This window comes from Artibeus jamaicensis, unplaced genomic scaffold, assembly GCF_021234435.1.
Source record: "Artibeus jamaicensis isolate MK-2021 breed Jamaican fruit bat unplaced genomic scaffold, CSHL_Jam_final contig_777, whole genome shotgun sequence".
Classification (NCBI taxonomy): domain Eukaryota; kingdom Metazoa; phylum Chordata; class Mammalia; order Chiroptera; family Phyllostomidae; genus Artibeus; species Artibeus jamaicensis.
This window is the reverse complement of record NW_026521966.1, coordinates 895,301-913,288: the sequence shown is the minus strand read 5'-3', so window position 1 is coordinate 913,288 and position 17,988 is coordinate 895,301. Positions and strand designations below refer to the sequence as shown.

Below are 17,988 nucleotides of genomic sequence, written 5' to 3'. Positions count from 1 at the left end.
TGTTACAGAAGCTTCTTCCTGTCTGTTTTCCTCCAGGAGACATCAGACCTGAAGCTACTCTGGTCCCTCCACACCACACAGGTCAGTAGCAGCTGTTGGAGACCACAGGAGCCATGGCTAGTCTATGAAGTACTTTCTGCTCCTGGAGAGAAGGGAGGAGAGAAAGGAAGGGATCCTTTGCAAACTTTACAAGGAATCAGGCCTTGAAAAGTGGAATGTGTTTCTGGGCAGAAATCCTTTCTTGTCCATAATCTTGCCCTTGGAGACCCTGGTACCTTCCAAAGAACATCCTCAAATGCCTCCATCATGAACCCAACCCCACACCCAGCTCCAGCAGAAGGCTGGGCTGGAAGCTGACCTGAGCAGGGCAGAGGGGCCTCTCTGGTGGTCCATGTTTTCACAGGGTGGGGGTACCCAGGGAGGCAGAGAAGGTGAGTGCAGACTTAGAGGTGGGGAATCAGAAGTAGAGGCTGCAGTGGAAGCTCTTCTTCATTTGTTGTCAGCCTCAACTTCACCCCCAGAGGCCCCAGCTCAGCTGCACTTTGTGGATCGGCATCGGGAGCAGCTGGTGGCTCGAGTGACTTCAGTGGATGAAGTTCTGGACAAGCTACATGGACAGGTGCTAAGCGATGAGCAGTATGAAAGGGTGCGGGCTGAGCCCACTAATCCAGACAAGATGAGGATGCTGTTCAGCTTCAGCAACTCCTGGGACAGGGCCTGCAAAGATCAACTCCTCCAAGCTCTAAAGGAGACCCATCCTCACCTAATTAAGGAACTCCAAGAGAGGTAGGGCCAAGAAGAAGAGTAGGGGGCTCCTCACCTTATTGTGAACCCTGAATCTCCTGACTGCTCTTTAGGTGTCCATTTCTTCACCTCTAAACAATTGCCATCTGACCTGCCTTCTAATATGAACTTATCAAACTTCGGTGATGCCTTTGCTGGGCAGTACATATCCATGCCCAAGAAAGCTTCATCAGCACCCAGGCAGCCTCCCTTGGTTTTCACAGGCCAGTGGTCCAGGTGGGATGGCAGCATCTCAGGGAATATGGTGAGAATGGACCAATCACAGACAGGGGTGGGAGCTTCACTCTTTGTAAGTCAGCTCCTCTTGGCTCAGAGGAGACAACTTCCCTTTCCAAGAAGACTGTGTTTTCCTGGCTGGAGCTGAAGCAGCAAACACATCTTGCCAGCCCAGAGCACACAACACAGCAAGTGGACCAAACTGGAGGGGTGCAGAGGAGAGCTGTCCAGCTCCATTCATCCACCTCACTGGAGGCTGCCTTGCAGCCACATTGCTCCACAGCTGTGCTGACTCCATACTGAGCTGTAACACTGCTGAGCTCTCTCACAGTCTTGTCATTCTGCATCTGTGCAGTTTCACTGCTGAGCTATTTGCACTCAGCTAAGACTCCTTCTTCACCACACCCCAAATTGGGGGTGTCTATTGCTGTTCAATTGGCCAGTGACCACAGCTGACACCTAACACAGGGCAATGACCTGATCTCCTGACACCATCCTAGAACCAATGCATCTGGCCCTGACCAGCGTGGCCCAGTTGGTTGCAGTGTCATCCTGCAAAGTGAAAGGTCACCGGTTTGATTTCTAGTAGGACACATAGCTGGGCTGTGGGTTGGTCCCTGCTTGGGACATATGCCAAAGGCAATCTATGGATATTTCTTTCTCTTTCTTTCCCCTTCCCTTCCCCTCCCTCCAATAATGAATAAATAAAGTGTTTTTTTAATGCATCACTTGCCACATGAGCCCCTTGTGCTCGATTTGTCCACCTGGTGGTGGCTGTGGGTCTCAGGTAAGTCCCCTCAGATCCAAGAGTGCCCATGTGGTGGTCGTGGTTTCAATGACTTTGTTCAGTTTGGTAGGGGACCCTTCCCTGGTGACTTTGGCTCAACTTTTGCACTGAGAGTGCCCCTGTGTGTGATTCAGGTTTGATGTGCAGGAGGGGCATCCCTCGATTGCATTTGTCTGTAAAAATGGATCTTCCAGAAAGCACTTTGCTTCATCACATTTGGTACCAAGGAAGGGGATCCTCCAGGTTCAAAGCAAACTTTGCCCATAAGGCTTGTAGGGACACCCAAAGAGACAAGCACCCAAAAACTCACTTGCAGAAGGAGGGGGACCTCTGAGGACATTCACATTTAATGGGCACCTGGGGAGAGGTCACCAACCATAAGGAGTGAAAAATGAGAAACCCATGCTCTAAACATGCCATGCTCGACAGCCACCACCAGGTGGCAGCCTGGGACACTTTGGCTGATGGCATCAACAAAAATTGCAGTTCAGAGAATGGTATTTGGCTAGGTTTCTGGACAAAAATCACCTAAGATTTCAAGCTTTGTTAGGCAACATAGGGTTTCTTTGATACCTAAAATCTTGTCTATTTGCACACTGTATTAGAACAAAAAAATAACATACCTCCCAGAAACAGTGGGAACACTGTTTAAACAGGTCACTTGAGAGCACTAGATAAAATCAAGAGACTACTATTTCTTAGAGGAAAAATGACTGTTAACTGGAGAAATGCCTTGATAAATGAGAAAAGGAAACCAGCACTTGTGGAACTGGAACCAAACGGGGGTCAAGGGAAAACATTTCCTCTTCCTTTGTACCTGGGAATCAAAGTCAGGTCTACTGAAGACCCTCAGAAGATTCCTCACTTCCCACCTCCACTCTGGCCTGACACACTGGCCACCAGCTGCTCCATTTATTCTTCTCCCCCACGTTCTTTGTTTCCAGAAGACCATGCACCCTTCTATCCTCAGGCTTTCCCCTTTCCCCCAGTGAAATCTGCCCCTTTTAACAGGCCTTTGGGGGACACTGCACTTTCGGAGGCTTCCAAATTCATTGTGCACACTTGCTTTCCATTTCTTTTCTTTGTGCTTGTTGGTAAGATGATCTTAAGGAGAATCCCTAAAGTAGAGGATTTTGAACCTGTTAGAGACAATAGAATGCTTTCTTGGATATCAAAAAAAAAACTTTAAAGCAATTCTACAGCACAAAAAACATTGGCCACAAAACAAAACCTTGACTTAATATGTCTGCCAGAAAACGTATTTGAATCCATAATTTTTCTTTTGTATCATTGTGATGTCTCTGTATGTATATTACAGATAAGGTATATTTTGCTACCAGGTATTGCCAACATATATTTGCAAATTCTCATTTAGATTGTAAAGCGAACCTATTTTATTGTCTTAAAACAAATGAGTGCTCATACTAATTGAAGAATAACAGAAACCAACACAATTCCTTCTCAAGTGCACAAGATCTAAGACTTGTGTTTAATAAATAAAAACTAGCTTAAGGAAGCTGTTTTAATTAAGAAGAACATGCAACTGTCCAGTGCTCTGCTAGCTTTGGGGCTAGCTGACCAGATGGGAAAATAGAGTTTAGAGACCTTAGTGTGTTGTTTTGAAAGGCTAGCGGCCAACTCTATGGGCATGAGGGGCCTCTCATGCAACCTGCATTCCCAGAGCAGCCTGCACAAGCTGCCTGCCTCCTGGACTGAGCTCCCTGCCTGCACTGTGTTCCTGCTGTCTGAGCCAGCCCTCCTAAAGCAGCTCCTGGATTCCTATTTCAGCCAATAGGACTGAAGCTTTCCCTGTTCAATCAGAGCTGCTGCAGCTGTATCTTCCATTGGCCTTCCTTGGACCTTAGATGTCACCAAGCAATCAGAGGTGACTCCATTCTGACAAACAGGACAGTGTTTTTGGATCAATCAAACTGTGAGGATTTGGAGGCCTCATTTGCATGAAGACAAATTAATCAGGGACCAGGGACAGGAAGCTTTGTCCATGTCAGTCACTTCCTGGAAGCTCTGGGAGTGTACTGTGTGTTTCCACCAGAGTGTGTTTGCCTGACTGGAGCTCAAACAGCAGTGCCAGAGCAGAATGAGCAGGCCACTGCAGGCCAGAGCTGACCTGCACAGAGAAGAGCAGAGCAGACCTAAACAAAGCATAGCAGTCAGGGACACACTGTATCTCTAATTGGGAAGGACCAAGTACCCTGGGCCATTTGGCCCATGGCCTCCTCACAGGCGTGTTGTTTTCACAGCGGAGCTGTATCTCAATTGAGCTGTTTTCTTTTTAAATATTGTATATATTTATTTTTAGAGAGAAGGAAAAGGAGGGGGAGAGAGGAAAACATCAATGTGCTGTTGCCTCTCATGTGCCCACTGGAGACCTGGTCTGCAACTCAGGCATGTGTGCTGAGTTGGGATCAAACCAGTAACCCTTTGGTCCACAGGCCAGAACTCAAATCACTGAGCCACACTAGACAGGGCACAATTGAACTGTTTTGCACTGAATAAAGTTACATTTTCTGCACCTCAAACTGGGGATTCCTGTTGGGTTAAAACAGATTGGTTATTTCCAACATACAAATAAAAGAGACAAAAACTCCAAAAAAGAAAATCCATATGTGTCCACGGAGCGGTGGTTGTTCCGGAATGGCTGTGGCTCAGCCTGAGCTGAGCTCAGTGTCAAGTTCAGTGTCTCTGAGAGCTGAGGCGCAGATGTGTGCAGGTCCCACGTCCTTAACGGCCTCCTGACTATTTACAGTGACTCTCCTAGCATTGCTGGTTCCATCTTATTTTTCTTGTTATCAAATTGATACAGGGTGCAGCCGGGGGGGGGGCAAAAAACCAGATTTGGAATGGTGTCCAGAATTCAAAGTGTATAGAAATATTGGAGAGACATATAAGATGTCCTCACCGCCCCCCCCCCCAGGGGGAAGGGATGAATGGAGCCAGGCCATTGAGAGCTGTTTTGCATAGCAACAGTTTTGGAGCTAACCTCTGGAGGAATGGTTATTTAACATATCTATAACCTTTAACTGGGTTCATAGATATGTTAAATAGCTGTGGCCAAGTTTGGAGCCAGGGAGAAGGAACTAGCGGGGACTGAGGATGGAACTAGGAGGACTCAAGATAGAAACTAGGGTCTGGGCTCCGGAGGGAGAAGGCCTGTGTGGGAGCTTGGAAAAGACTGGCTCCAGGACACAAAGGGTCCCCGCTTGGCCAGATGAGAGAGAGAGCCACGCGGTTTCAGCAGAGTGAGGACCCCCTCTTGGTGAGGTGAAAGAGGGAGCCACGTGGTTTTGGCAGGGTGCGGACCCCCTCTTTCCCAGGTGAAAGGGAAAAACCACGCAGCTTTGCCAGAATGGAGATCCCTGCAGCCAGGTGAAGAAGACAGCCACATGCTTTTGGTGGAGTGCGGACTCCTGCAGCTTTGGTAGAAGAGGCCCACGCGGCTTTGGGGTGCCCCCTTTGGCCGCGGAGCCTGAAAAGCAACAGAGACTTTGACTGGAACTGGGTACAAAGGATTCTTGCCAGTGGACCATGAGAGGGTACCACAGTACTTTGGATTAACTCGAGATCCTGCCTGCACGGTGACACAGCTGACGGTGCCAGCGGCCTGCAACACAGACGTGTGCTCTTTTCCTGATTTATGGTACCCGGAGTTGGGACAGTGGGAGAAGGGAGCGCTGTGTGGGTGTAGGTGTACAACCTAAAGGACTTTGATATTTTAGTGGAGGCATTAGGCCAGAATAGCATTAAATAAACATTTTGTTTCCTTTTCACAAATCTCTGGCATTAAGAGATGTCTTTCCAATTGGCGGCGGACAGAAGGGCCCAGTAGATTTTAGTATTTTGTTTTTGGGAGGGGCCCCTGTTGTATAGCAGTTTTGGGCATCCCTAGGTGGGCCAAATATTGTATTGCCCCTCCCTCGGACCTCCTCCTGTTGTTCGGTAACAAGATGGCTTCACTAAACTGTAGAAGGTGGATTCTGCTTCCACGTCTCTATCTGAAGAGACATCCACATTATCCCAGGGGACACCTGGGAGGCCGCTCAGGCAGGGTTTTTCTGTGCATCCATATCACCTACAAAACAATTTGGCATCTTTTAGAATAAAATGTGTGTTGTGTTATATGACAAAGCTGTATATTTCATACAGATATGTTGTGTGTGTGTGTGTGTGTGTGTGTGTGTCTGACTGAAAGACACAGAACATACTAGGAACAGTAGCAACCTCAGTGCAGCCAGTTCTAGATTGCTTGCAGTACTCAGGATGACACTTCATTTACAGATATTACTTAGAAATTAAAATGAAATAAAATTAATATTTTAAATTACTTCTGCATTAACATCAACACCATGCAAAGCATTGAACTCTAATTCTAAATCCAAAAAAAGACAAATCAATTACCTGCCTTCAAAGAACCCATGATCTTAAGACCGCAAAGGTGACTGATGTTCACTGACCCTGTGCTACATCCCAGCTACTGTGCTGGAAATGTTCGTGTTAGTTCTTTAACTACCACAGTAATGTGGAGCTTGGCTTTTCCTCATTTTACAGACAAGAAAGAGAGTGGGTATTGCCCAAGGTTGGCTGGTGGCAGAGGCAGCCTCAGGGTCCTAAACCGCTACACTTCCCATCACACTCTCCAGCCTCCAGGTACAGACAGTTGGACTTCAGGGCATCTTCGGATCTGCTTAATGAACTGTGGGTTGAAGAATCAAAGAAGGAAAAGCTTCATGGTAGAGGTGCCTGTAAAATGAGTAGGCATTTTCAAAATGAGTAGGATGTTGGCGGACATAATAAAAAGAAAAAGGATCAGCCGACTTGTATTCGGCACTGACCTAGGGCTGTGCAGCTGTGCCAACAGCACCCATGAGAATTATGTGGTTTCATAACCGTGAAGTAGGCTTGTCCTCCCCAATTTACAGGTGTAGACACTGAGACCTGGCAGGTCACTGCCTTGCACACAATTACAAAACTGCTAAAGGCAGAGGTGAGCCTACTGACTCCAAAAACCGTATCCTTTCCTCCAACTCCATGGACCTAGAATGCAACAGATGCACTGACAGAAAATGTCCTTGGCCTGTGTGTGCACAGATCTGGCTCCTGGCCTGCTTAGCTGATGACCTGCTGGGACATCTGACCAAGGTCCATTGCTTCTCAGGGCCTCCACACCCGCTTCTGCTGGCCTTCTAGTCATGTCCTAAATTAAAGGATGAGTCAAAGATCTCCCAACTCCAGAGCTGATAGCTTTGGGCACTGAAGTGCTATGTCACACCCACAGGTCAGACACATAACCCCAAAACAGGGACAAGTGCCTGGGCACCAAGGGTTTGGCTTGGCTGGGGAGGTGGGTGGAGAGGGACATTGAAGGGCACTTTTCTCTGCTACTCTTCTGCTCTATGAACCTCTCTCTGCCTGACCTTGACCTCCAAGATGGGGTCTCCACTCAGAATTCTACTAGCACCCTTGTGCTATAACAACAAATAAACCTTGTGTTATGTCCCCTGTTCCTGGCACACTGCTGTGCACACCCTGGGGGTCTCTGCAGTGATAAGAGTCCTTTGTACACTAGTGAGGGGAGTGAGGGCCTCTAGGTAACTTCAGAATGGAGCCTGGTCACCAGAAAGACCAAGGCAGGACCTACAGGGACAGGGGCTAGAGATTAACTCAGTCACCGAGGCCACTGAGTTCAGTCATGCCTAGTGATGAAACCTCTCCCTGTGAACCTCTTCCAGGTGGCCGTTCCTCTATCCTTTCTAATAAGCCTGTTAGTAAAGAGTTTTTTGAGTTCTGTGAGTCACTCAAGCAAATTATCTGGGAGGGGGTCGTTGAGACCTCTGAATTTGTTGCCAACTTGTACAGAAAGGTGGGTGACCTGAAATCTGCAGTGGGGAGCAGTCCTGAGGGACTAGGCCCTTAAACTCATGGGGTCTGCACTGACTCCAATTAGTGTCAGAGTGAAACTGAGCCATAGGACACCCAGCCAGTGTCCAGAGAGCTGGGGTCAGCATTAGTCAGCGTCAGGAGGAAATAAAACAACATCGCATCCTCCTCCAGGCCTCACCTCCCCCAACACAGGGTCTCAGGGCCCTTCATGGAGGCCTCAGATCCTGCTGCTCAGCCCGCCTCTATGCAGCACTTGTCACTCCTGGCAGGTCTGGCTCTTGAATGTCCTCCAGTGTGCTGTTGGTCATTAAAAAATAATATTACATAACAATTTTTAAGGTTACTAATATCTTTTGCTTAAATTTAACCTCTTGGCAAACCTATAATATCCCATTTAATAAGTGAGCAAACTGAGGCTCAGAGAAATGAATCAGGCACTCAGGGAGTCTGTGCCCACTGAGCAATGAGCAGATGCTCCCTCTGCCTGGGCTTCTCCAGCCCAAGTCAGTTCAAAGCATCCCCAGAAACTGCTACACACAGGGAATGATTCAGATGATGTCCCTCCTCCACCTGGAGTGCACAGCTCTGCCAATTCTACAAACCAAGCAGAAAGCTCCTCCAAAACCTGGTTTTGCAATGAGGCAGGGGCTGTTACCCTTTCAGGTGGATGTTGACTACATTGAGTGCTGAGCAGCCCCAAGGCTGACTGCCCCTGGACAGAACACAACCTCAGTGGTCCCTGCAGCAAGGCAGGATGGGAAATCTGCTCCCTAACCCACTGTGGTGCCCCAATAAGGAGCCACCCTGTGAGATTTAGGGGGCCACCCATCCTGAGAGCTCACCTGGCCACACACCCAGCTTCCTGAAGAGCCTCAGCCCTGGCTCTGCGGACAGGCTCTGGGTGATGGACAGCCAGGGTGCACAAGTGAAAACAGGGATCCCTCCATGTTACTGGGCCGGCACCCAGCACAGAGGCCCAACTGAACTTCTGCCCCAAGCCTGACTGCAGTGTGGCCTGTCTGGGGGTCTGGCTCTAAGTTTCTGCTTTGCCTGGGGCTCTGCTAGCCCCTCCCCTCGCCTGGCCACACCCCTGTGTGGTTTCCTCTAGCAAGCCTTTCTTTCAGTAACTGAGAGTGTTCTTCCTGCCTGCTGACCCAGGCAGAGGAGAAATCGAAAGAGACCTGAGAGTCAGCTTGGAGCCAAATCTTGCATTCTGAAGCCCATCCTGTGCCCCCTGCTCCCCACCTCCTCCTGTCAGCATCACAGCACAAGGCTGCTCCCAGGACCCTAGGTCCAGGAGAGGGAAGACTGAGGAGCACAGAACAGTGAGTGTCCCAAACATCCCATCCCCCATCCTCCCCTGCACTCTCCTGACCCAACAGCTCAGTAACCTGACCCCTTCCAGGGTCCCCCAGCTCCTCTGTACTCCTCCTGTCCCCTGCCTCCCTTCCCCCAAAACCATCCATTGGCAGATGCCCTGGGGTTTACAAAGTGGGTTCAGAATGCTGAACAGCAGTTTACCAGGTGACGATAAGGACTCCAGTGGAGTCTTGCATTGGGAGGTGGTTGGGCCCAAGGATGAGCACTATCTCTGCCTGTCTGATGCCCCTCACTGCACCCCTTCCACAGTGGATGTCTCTAAAGCCATACGAATCTGGACTAAGCAGAGCAGTGGAGCTGACATGGCCCCTGCAGCAGATCTGGTTGGAGGAGCAAAGATGTCCGAGGGTGTCCCGCAGCGACTGGCATGGTACTTGGAGTCACTGACGAAGGAACAGCTGAAGGAGTTCCAGCAGCAGCTGCATGATCAGATTCTGTACAAGCACCAGCTCTGTAGGGGAAAGGTTGTGGCCACAACTCAACCAGAGAAGGTGGATAGCATTGAGATGGCCTCACGCCTGGTGGCTCAATACGGGGAGCAGCAGGCCTGGGACCTGGTCCTGCAGACCTGGAAGCAGATGGGCCTGAGTGAGCTTTGTGCTCGAGCTCTGAAAGAGGCAACCTTTGGAATCAGGTGAGTAGACAAAGCATTCCACACCTGCAGTCCATGTCCTGCCCACCCCCACCCCACACTGAACCGCCTGGCAGACCTTCCTCTGAACATTGACTGAGGACTTCCTTGTCAGAGAGGGAGATCCAGGCTCACACTAGACTGGAGCTAAGAGGCTTCCTGGAGCAGAAGAGCCTTGCTGGAACCCACTTCTGCCAAAGGCATTCCCAGAAACCCATGTGACTGACACAGCACCAGGGAGGGAGAGCTCAGAGGGCCAGAGGGACCAGAGGCTGACACTCAGAAGGCACCTGCAGGAAGGATGTGGGTTTCACACCCACCTCCCAAGTAGGGACTTGCCTGGCCTTGGGCTATGAGCACAGAAGGGAATGGGGGAGAAGAGGGTTCTGGTCCCCACACCACCACAGTGGGCAAGTCGCTTGTCTGCTCTCTGCACCTGTCTCCCCATCTGTAAAATGGACAAGTAAGAGTCTGCCTCCTGAACTGTGGGAGGGTCAAAGAGAGAATCTATGTTAGACGTCTAGCACAGAGTCTATTCCTAGTTAGGGCCCCATAACTTCTTCTGCTGTTACTGATGCTGCCACTGAAGATGTCACTACTATTAGTAGCCGTGGGAGGCAGAGGCATTAGCCTCCTGTGCAGGGAGCTGAGGCACAAAGAGGAGTCATGAGTTACATGGGGAGGGAGAGGCAGAACTGAGACACAGATGCAAACTTCCTGGAGCCAGGTCAGGACCTGCACCTGGCACTGTCAGGGCGTCCTTCTGCATGAGAGGCTGGGGCAGGCTGCAGTGGGTGCGCTGGTCCCTCCTGACCTCTCTGAGTAATCAAGGTCTCTGCCTCCTGGTTCTTCCTGGTTGGAGGACCCCAGGATCAGTAACCTGGCTCTTGCCCACCCTGCTTGCTAGCGTCATCCTCCTTACCCACTTCCCACTGCCCCATGTCCCCTATTCCACTACCCACCCCAGTTCCAAACAGACCTTTGCTAGAGGGTTCTCCTCCATCATGGTGATAGAACACTATGACCCTGAGTTCTGGGACCCCTCCAGGACTTAGAAAGAACTTGAAACTCTTGCCTGACAGATGGACAGAGCTGGAAAGTGAGGTTTGCTAGTTGGCATGAGAGCCCAGGTGGGGCTGCGTGGCAGCCAATGGGTGTGCACCCAGGTGAGGCTGTAGCTGCAGCAGGACCTGGGCCAGGAAGCTGCATAAGGAGGCCAGAGGAGCCAGGATGGGGCCGTGGGGCCAGTAGGCCTAGAAATGATCTTTCAGGAACATTGCAGTGTTGAGATCACAGCCCCTCTGATCTGACAGGTGGTGGACTGAGACCCATGCAGGCCAGGCAGTGAAACTGACCCAGCCAGGTGCCATGTGTAACAGGGTCCTGGCCCAGACCCAGCTCGGGTGCTGGTCTCAGTGACTCTGAAGTTCTGTGGGGTCAGGGTGGTAGAAAGTTCCAAGGAGGCCTCTTTTCTCCAGGTGAACCCCAAGAGGAGGGCAGCCTTATTTCTCAGCCCAAGCCCATTCCCTCTCCTGACTTCTGTCATTTCAGCTTTCACCACACTGAGTTACCATTTATAGCTAAATTTTAGCTATAGCCTTGCTTCTTCCTCTTTATTTTTTAATTGTTATTAATTATATATTATCAATTACACTATGACAGTTATCCCAGTTTTTCCCCTTTTGCCCCCTTCCACCAAGCACCCTCAACTCAATGAGGCAATGCCCCCACCTTTGTTCGTGTCGATGGGTCATGTATATAATTTCTTTGGCTACTTCATTTCCTATACTGTGCTTTACATCCCTGTAGCTATTCTATAACTACCTATGTACACTTCTTGATCCCCTCGCCTCTTTATCCATACTTCCCCACCCCATCCCATCTAGCAAACATCCGGCAACCCACTTCTTTGCTCTTGGTGCTTTTAAGAGTCTCTCCTTATCTTTAACCTTTGGCCTTTTAATTATGATGCAGCCTGGACTGGGCCTCTTTGCGTCCATCTTGTTTGGGACTCTCTGTGCTTCCTGAACTTGCATGTCTGTGTCCTTCACCAAATTAGGGAAATTTTTCTTCCACTATTTTTTCAGATAGATTTCCAATTTCTTGCTCTTTCTCTTCTTCTGGCACCCCTATGATACACATGTTCAACCTCTTGAAGTTGTCCCAGAGGCTGCTTATACTATTCTCATTTTTTAATTCATTTTTCTTTTTGTTGACCTGTGTGGTTATTCTTTGTTTTCTTTATGTTCCAAATCATTGCTTTGATTCTGGGCTTCATCCACTCTACTGTTGTTTCTCTGTAAGTTGTTCTTTATTTCAATTGTTCTTTGTTTCTGACTGGATCTTTTTTATGCTCCTGAGGTCCTCACTAAGTTCCTTGAGCATCCTTACGTCCAGTGTTTCGAACTTTGCATCCAATACATTGCTTATCTCCATTTTGTTTAGTGTTTTTCTAAAGTTTTGATCTGTTGTTTCATCTGGGCCATGTTTCTTTGTCTCCTCATTTTGGAAGCCTCTCTGTGTTTGTTTCTATGTATTAGGTACAGCCACTTTGACTCCATTTCTTGGTGGTATGGCCTAATGTACTAAGTGTCCTGCAGGGTCCAGTGCCATAGCCTCCAATGCCCAAGCTGGGTGCACCCTTCATGTGGGCTGAGTACACCCTCATCTTGTAGTTGAGCCTGGATTGCTGATGGCAGATCAATGGGAGGGATTTACCCAGGCCATCCAGCTGCAAGGACTGGCTGTGACCACTTCCCACCAACCTCCACCCTCCATGGAGGATCAGCTGTGCAGGGGCAGAGTAGTGATGCTCCAACATGGTATGTGGCTGTCCACTAGGTGCACTGGCCCTGGGGTTTCCTTTGTGGTATAGGCCAAGGTCAGCTCCCACCTGTGTTTTGCCCAGGGCACCCTGCCTGAGCTATAAAAGACCTGAGGTGGATGCTATTTGACTGGGTTTGGAATTCCCAGGCAAAGCCAAGCTGTGAATCTCAGCTGGCTGCTGCTAGGGACAGGCCTGGGGCTCACTGAAACCAGCTGCTGCTTGTTTAACAGGATTTAGGAAGTTGTGAGGTTTCGGCCAACACCAGACATTTGGAAAAGTGGCTGGGGTGGGCCTGTAATTGGGTGGGGCAGAGTCTCTGAAGGTCTCCAAGGTGGGTCAAACAGTGTTTGCCAGGTTGATGGAGTCTCAGACATGGCACCAGCTTGCTGGCTCTGTAGGGGGAAGCTTTAGCAAAGGGATAATGGCATCTGCTCACCTTGATGCCAGACACTTTGGTTTCTCCCTGTGTACCACTGGTGCCTTTCAAGATGCTACCACTGGTGCTGGAGCTCGAAGGGTATGAATCTGAGTAGGTAAGCCCATGTGTGGGTTTTTTAAGAGGAACTGCTTGGGGCTCCAGAAGTTTCTTCCACCAACTCAATCCCCACTGAATTTTGCAGCCAGAAATTGTGGGGACTTATCTTTCTGGCACTGGAATCCTCAGCTGGGGCCTGGTATGGGGCTGGGACTCCTCGCTCCCAAAAATAACCCTCCTGAATTTTTATCCACCACACATTGGTGTGGGACCAGCCCATTCCACATCTGCACCCCTCCTATGAGTCTGAATGGATGTGGTTTCTTTAGTTCCGTACTTGTCAGACTTCCATTCAACCTGATTTTGTAGTTTTCAGACTTCCATTCAACTCAGTTTCTCATGAATCTAACTGATGGTTCTATATTGTAGAATCAAAGGGCAGATAAAGAACCTCCTACACAAGGAAAAAACTGAAGGATGTCATCATCAACAAACCTTATAGGGGACTTATTTAAGGAAAAGATGAAGATCAAAACTCTGAACAATAAATTCATATCTAAAAACAATTGAACCTAAAAAACAAACTAAGCAAATGAGAATAACACAGAATCATGGATATGGAGAGCATTTTGACGGTTGCCAGATGGGAGAGGGTGTGGGGGAATGGGTGAAGAGGTGAAGGGATTAAAAAGTACAAACAGGTCGTTACAGAATAGCCATGGGGATGTAAGTATAGGAAATGGAGTAGCCAAGAACTTACACACACGACCCATGGACATGAACAATAGTGGGGGCGTTGCCTGAGAAAGTGGGGGTGTTGGGTGGAGTGGGGCAAAGGGGCCAAATCAGGACAACCCTAATAGCATAATCAATAAAATTAATTTTTTAAGTTAAAATAAATAAAAACATTGAGTTAGCCAGGCAAGGCAGAGAGAATAGGAGGGATACTGTAAAAAATTCAAGAAGCACAGGAGGAAGTCACAAAGACTATCCCAGGGCTGTGGGAGGGAAAGGACGACCTGTATGAGATAGTGATAAGCTCTACCAGGTATTTGGTTTTTAGTTAAGCTCTGTGCATTTTTTTAAGATTTTATTTATTTCTCTTTAGAGGGGAAGGGATGGAGAGAAGGAGAGAAATATCAATGTATGGTTGCCTCTCGTGAGTCCCCTGCTGGGAACTGGCCTGCAACCCAGGCATGTGCCCTGACTGGGAATCGAACCACAATGGTGTGGTTCGCAGGCCTGCACTCAATCCACTGAGCTACACCAGCCAGGGCTAAGCTCTGTGCATTTTGATAACACATTTTTCATTCTGTCATTTCATTCCTTCTGCTTAAAGATTAAAGCTGACAAACATTCAACAAAACAGAAAGTTTTGTTGTATTGTAAACAGAAAGTTTAGGAATGTATTGTAAATTTCCTAATCTAAATAAATATTTTTAAAAAACAATTAATTGACTTTCAAATGATAAGTTTTGGGTACCTTTGCAGCACATGTACATCTTAGAGCCGTGAACATTACAACCACACTGAGATTTGTGAAAGTCTCTATAGCACTTCCACACCCTCACAGAACCCCCTGCAGCGGGGCCTCTTGTCCCTTCTGGCAGCGAGGAGACCGAGTGAGGCACAGACCAGTGGAATTCACTTGCTTACAGCTGGCTCCTTGCCTCTGCTCAGCTCTGCAGACCTGGAGGGAGGATGAATGACATTGGAGACATATTGGGTCAAGGTGCTACTGGAATGTCAAGGTGGAGATAGTTGGCAAGAAACAAGAGATGTCAGTTTGCATCTTGAAACAGAGTCTGAGTCACTGTGCTTTGGTACTAGATAAAATCACTTAAATAGTGTGTGAAAATATGTAATTTAAATTAGAGGAAATTACAAAGACAATCCACACTAAACCTCTCAGAGATATACCATCATCCTCTCCTCACATCCTGAATATATTCTCTTCTGAAACATTCCCCTTTCCCATTTCTTTCCTGGAGACCTCTCCGAGTCTTGCTATCCTGAGAGGAGACAGAGTCCCACTCAAGCTGGACAGCAGCATACATAGTCATATACAACCATCCCATCACAAAATCATTTTGGAATAACCTCACCCAGACTCTGTTCCCTCCTCCCATCTCCTCCTTTCCTTTCTGGGAACTGGAACTTCACAACATCTGTGCCACAGGAAGAAAAGCTGGTCTGCATTGAAGAGAGGAAGACTGTCTGCATCGAAGAGAGGAAGACTGTCTGCATCCCCAACTTCTGTGCCAGGTCCTATGCTGGGCACTGCAGATCAAAGGCATGAACAATGTCTGTCCCTGCCCACAAGAAACTCCCAGACTGAGATAGAAACAGACCCACCTAGTGAACACTGCAGTACAGAATGGCAGGGGCTGTACAATGAGAAACCACATGGAAGAGGGGCACTTAGCCCAGGGTAGTGGGAGCAGAGGGGCACTTGGGGTAGCTAACCAGCCCTGGTGGTTGCCCTGCCCACTGCGGCCTGGTGCTCAGAGAATCCACAGTCCACTGAGTTGTGCAGGGCTGTGCACATAATACCCTCTCTCACCACACACACAGGTCTCATCTCTTTTGGTTCTCTCTCCCTCAGGTTCAGCTGGGGCCCATTTAAAAACACCTCGTGGCTTATTTTCTTCTCCTGTCTCAAAGTCACTGAAACCCTGAAGAAGCTGGACCTGAGAGGAAACTTCCTGAGCGGCTCTGCAGTACAGAGTCTCTGTGAAGTACTGAAATGCAATAACTGCCACCTGGAGACCGTATGGTGAGTCTGGCACCACTTTTGTTCTGAATAGGGATGGACAGGAGGTGAAGATAGAAGTTGTGATCAGGATGAGGGTGTGGTCTTTGTACTCCACAAACATTCACTGAGCCCCTCTCTGGCCATATGCACTGTGCCAGCGTCCGTGGCTACGACAGTGAGCAAACAGGATTCCAGCTTCACAGAGCTTGCAGGTGATTACCATTAGCCACACAAACACATATGTAATTGCAGGCCCAGATAAGAGCCTCCAGTGAAAACAACCTTAAGAAAGCAAATATGGAAGGACATCTGAAGACTACAGAGGATTTACAGTATCCTTCCTGAGGATACTGTAAAGTGAGGGAGGAAGGAAGAAAGGTCAAGGTCCCTGTGCAGGAGGGAGGAAGGGCCGTCATGGAACTGAAAGCTGGTCTATGAGGGTGGAGAGCGAAGGAGCAACAGGGGCTACAGGGATCCTGCAGCCAGACCTGCTATGCGAGGCCCCAATTGAATCTGGGGGTGTTTTTCTAATGCAATATGATTATAATCTAAAGATTTATAAGATCAGCACATTTTCAAAGTAGAATCTGGCTGTAATATAAAAACTGAATGCAGGAGAGCAAAAGTAGAGATTTGGAAACCAGTTCATAGGAACATTTCAGTTGTTCCTGTAAAGATGATTAGAGCATGGACTAAAGGAAATTACTATAGTTTCTGCAATAATGGCATCTTGAATGACACTGTGGGCCATGGAAATATACACAAGTTAAGGGATTCAGGAGATCTAAAATAAAATAAAATAAACCTGAATGAGTAATAGATTGGATCAAAGAGAAAGGGATATGAAGACATAGACGATGATCTTAACTTCCGACCAGAGGTACGCAGAGGATGGTGGCACCTTCACTGAGATGGGAAATAGTGGAAGAGGAGTAGATGGGGGGGGGGGGGCATCATGGGTGGGATTTAGTGCAGGTTTATTTCAAGTTCTTTTGAGGTAACCAAGGGGAATGCTCAAGCAGGCATCAAATAAAGCTCTGCAAAAACAAGATACCCCACAGAACAATTCTTCAACAAATTTAAAAGAATTGAGGCCCTGGCTGGTGTAGCTCTATGGATTGAGCGTGGGCCTGCAAACCACAGGACCGCAGTTCCATTCCCAGTCAGGGCACATGCCTGGTTTGCAGGCCAGTTCCCAGCAGGGGATGCATGAGAGGCAACCATACATGGATATTTCTCTCCCTCCCTTCTTTCCTTCCCCTCTAAAGATAAATAAATAAAATCTTTAAATATATATATGTAAATAAATAATAAAAATAAAAGAATTAAAATCATACAAAAGAGGGGAAGGGTCCAGGAATATGTATAAAGGTCCCTGGACAAAGACGATGTGGGGGGATTGAAAGTGGAAGGATGGGGGATGAATAGGACAGGGGAGAGCAGTGGGGGGAAATGGGGACAACTGTAATCAAACAGTAATTTTTAGAAAGATATTTATGATAAAAATTTTAAAAATCTATTATTTGAACATAAGGAAATGAAATTGGAAATAACAGAAAAGAAATTTAGGAAATTCAGAAATACATGAAAATAAAACAACATACTCCTAAATAAACAATGGGTCAAAGAAGAAATCACAGGGGACATTTAAAAATACTTTGATGGGGGGAGGGGGGTAAAAGGGGACTAAAGATTATTGGAAAAAATACAATAAAGATTAAATAATATACAAAAAATTTATGTTTACACTATTAAAAAATAAAAATACTATGAAATGAATAAAAACAAAAATGCAGTGTACCAACATTTATTTGATGCAGCTAAATCCTTGCTTAGGAGTAAATGAACAGATATTAATGCCTAGATTTTAAAAAGAAGAAGGGATATGACTACACACGCCTTGGAAGAGACAAAACCTAGAACACTGACAGCACCGAATGCTAACAAGTTAATGGAGCAACAGAAACTCTCTTAGATTGCTGGTGGGATTGCAAAATGATTCAGCCACTTTACAGAGTCCCTCAAAACTTACTACACCATTACCTTGTATCTAGGAATCATATTCATTGGTATTTATCCAAATGAGTTGAAAGCCTATGTCCACACAAAAACCTACATATGGAAGTTTATAGCACCTTTGCAATTGCCAAATCTGGAGAGCAACCAAGATGTCTTTCAGTAGGTGGGCAAATAAATTGTGGTACATCCATACAAT

At 47.6% G+C, this 17,988-nt stretch overlaps 2 protein-coding genes across 14 annotated transcripts in view; both read left to right on the top strand.

The window, feature by feature from the left end:
- The window catches only part of NLRP1 (NLR family pyrin domain containing 1), a 134,870-nt gene extending 133,122 nt beyond the window's left edge, over positions 1-1,748 (top strand). For 7 of the 9 annotated variants that reach the window (XM_053672569.1, XM_053672571.1, XM_053672570.1 and 4 more), the window contains 2 exons: positions 37-81; positions 504-1,748. In XM_053672569.1, the coding sequence (XP_053528544.1) occupies positions 37-81; positions 504-790 (332 nt within the window). In that variant the 3' untranslated portion in view covers positions 791-1,748. The remainder of the gene's footprint in view (positions 1-36; positions 82-503) is intronic. The other 2 variants (XM_053672566.1, XM_053672565.1) reach the window with 2 other exon arrangements.
- Positions 1,749-8,846: 7,098 nt separating this feature from the next.
- The window catches only part of LOC119046605 (NACHT, LRR and PYD domains-containing protein 1-like), a 41,888-nt gene continuing 32,746 nt past the window's right edge, over positions 8,847-17,988 (top strand). For all 5 annotated transcript variants that reach the window (XM_053672576.1, XM_053672574.1, XM_053672575.1 and 2 more), the window contains exons 1-3: positions 8,847-9,030; positions 9,335-9,719; positions 15,624-15,794. In XM_053672576.1, coding sequence (XP_053528551.1) covers position 9,030; positions 9,335-9,719; positions 15,624-15,794 — 557 coding nt within the window. In that variant the 5' untranslated portion in view covers positions 8,847-9,029. The remainder of the gene's footprint in view (positions 9,031-9,334; positions 9,720-15,623; positions 15,795-17,988) is intronic.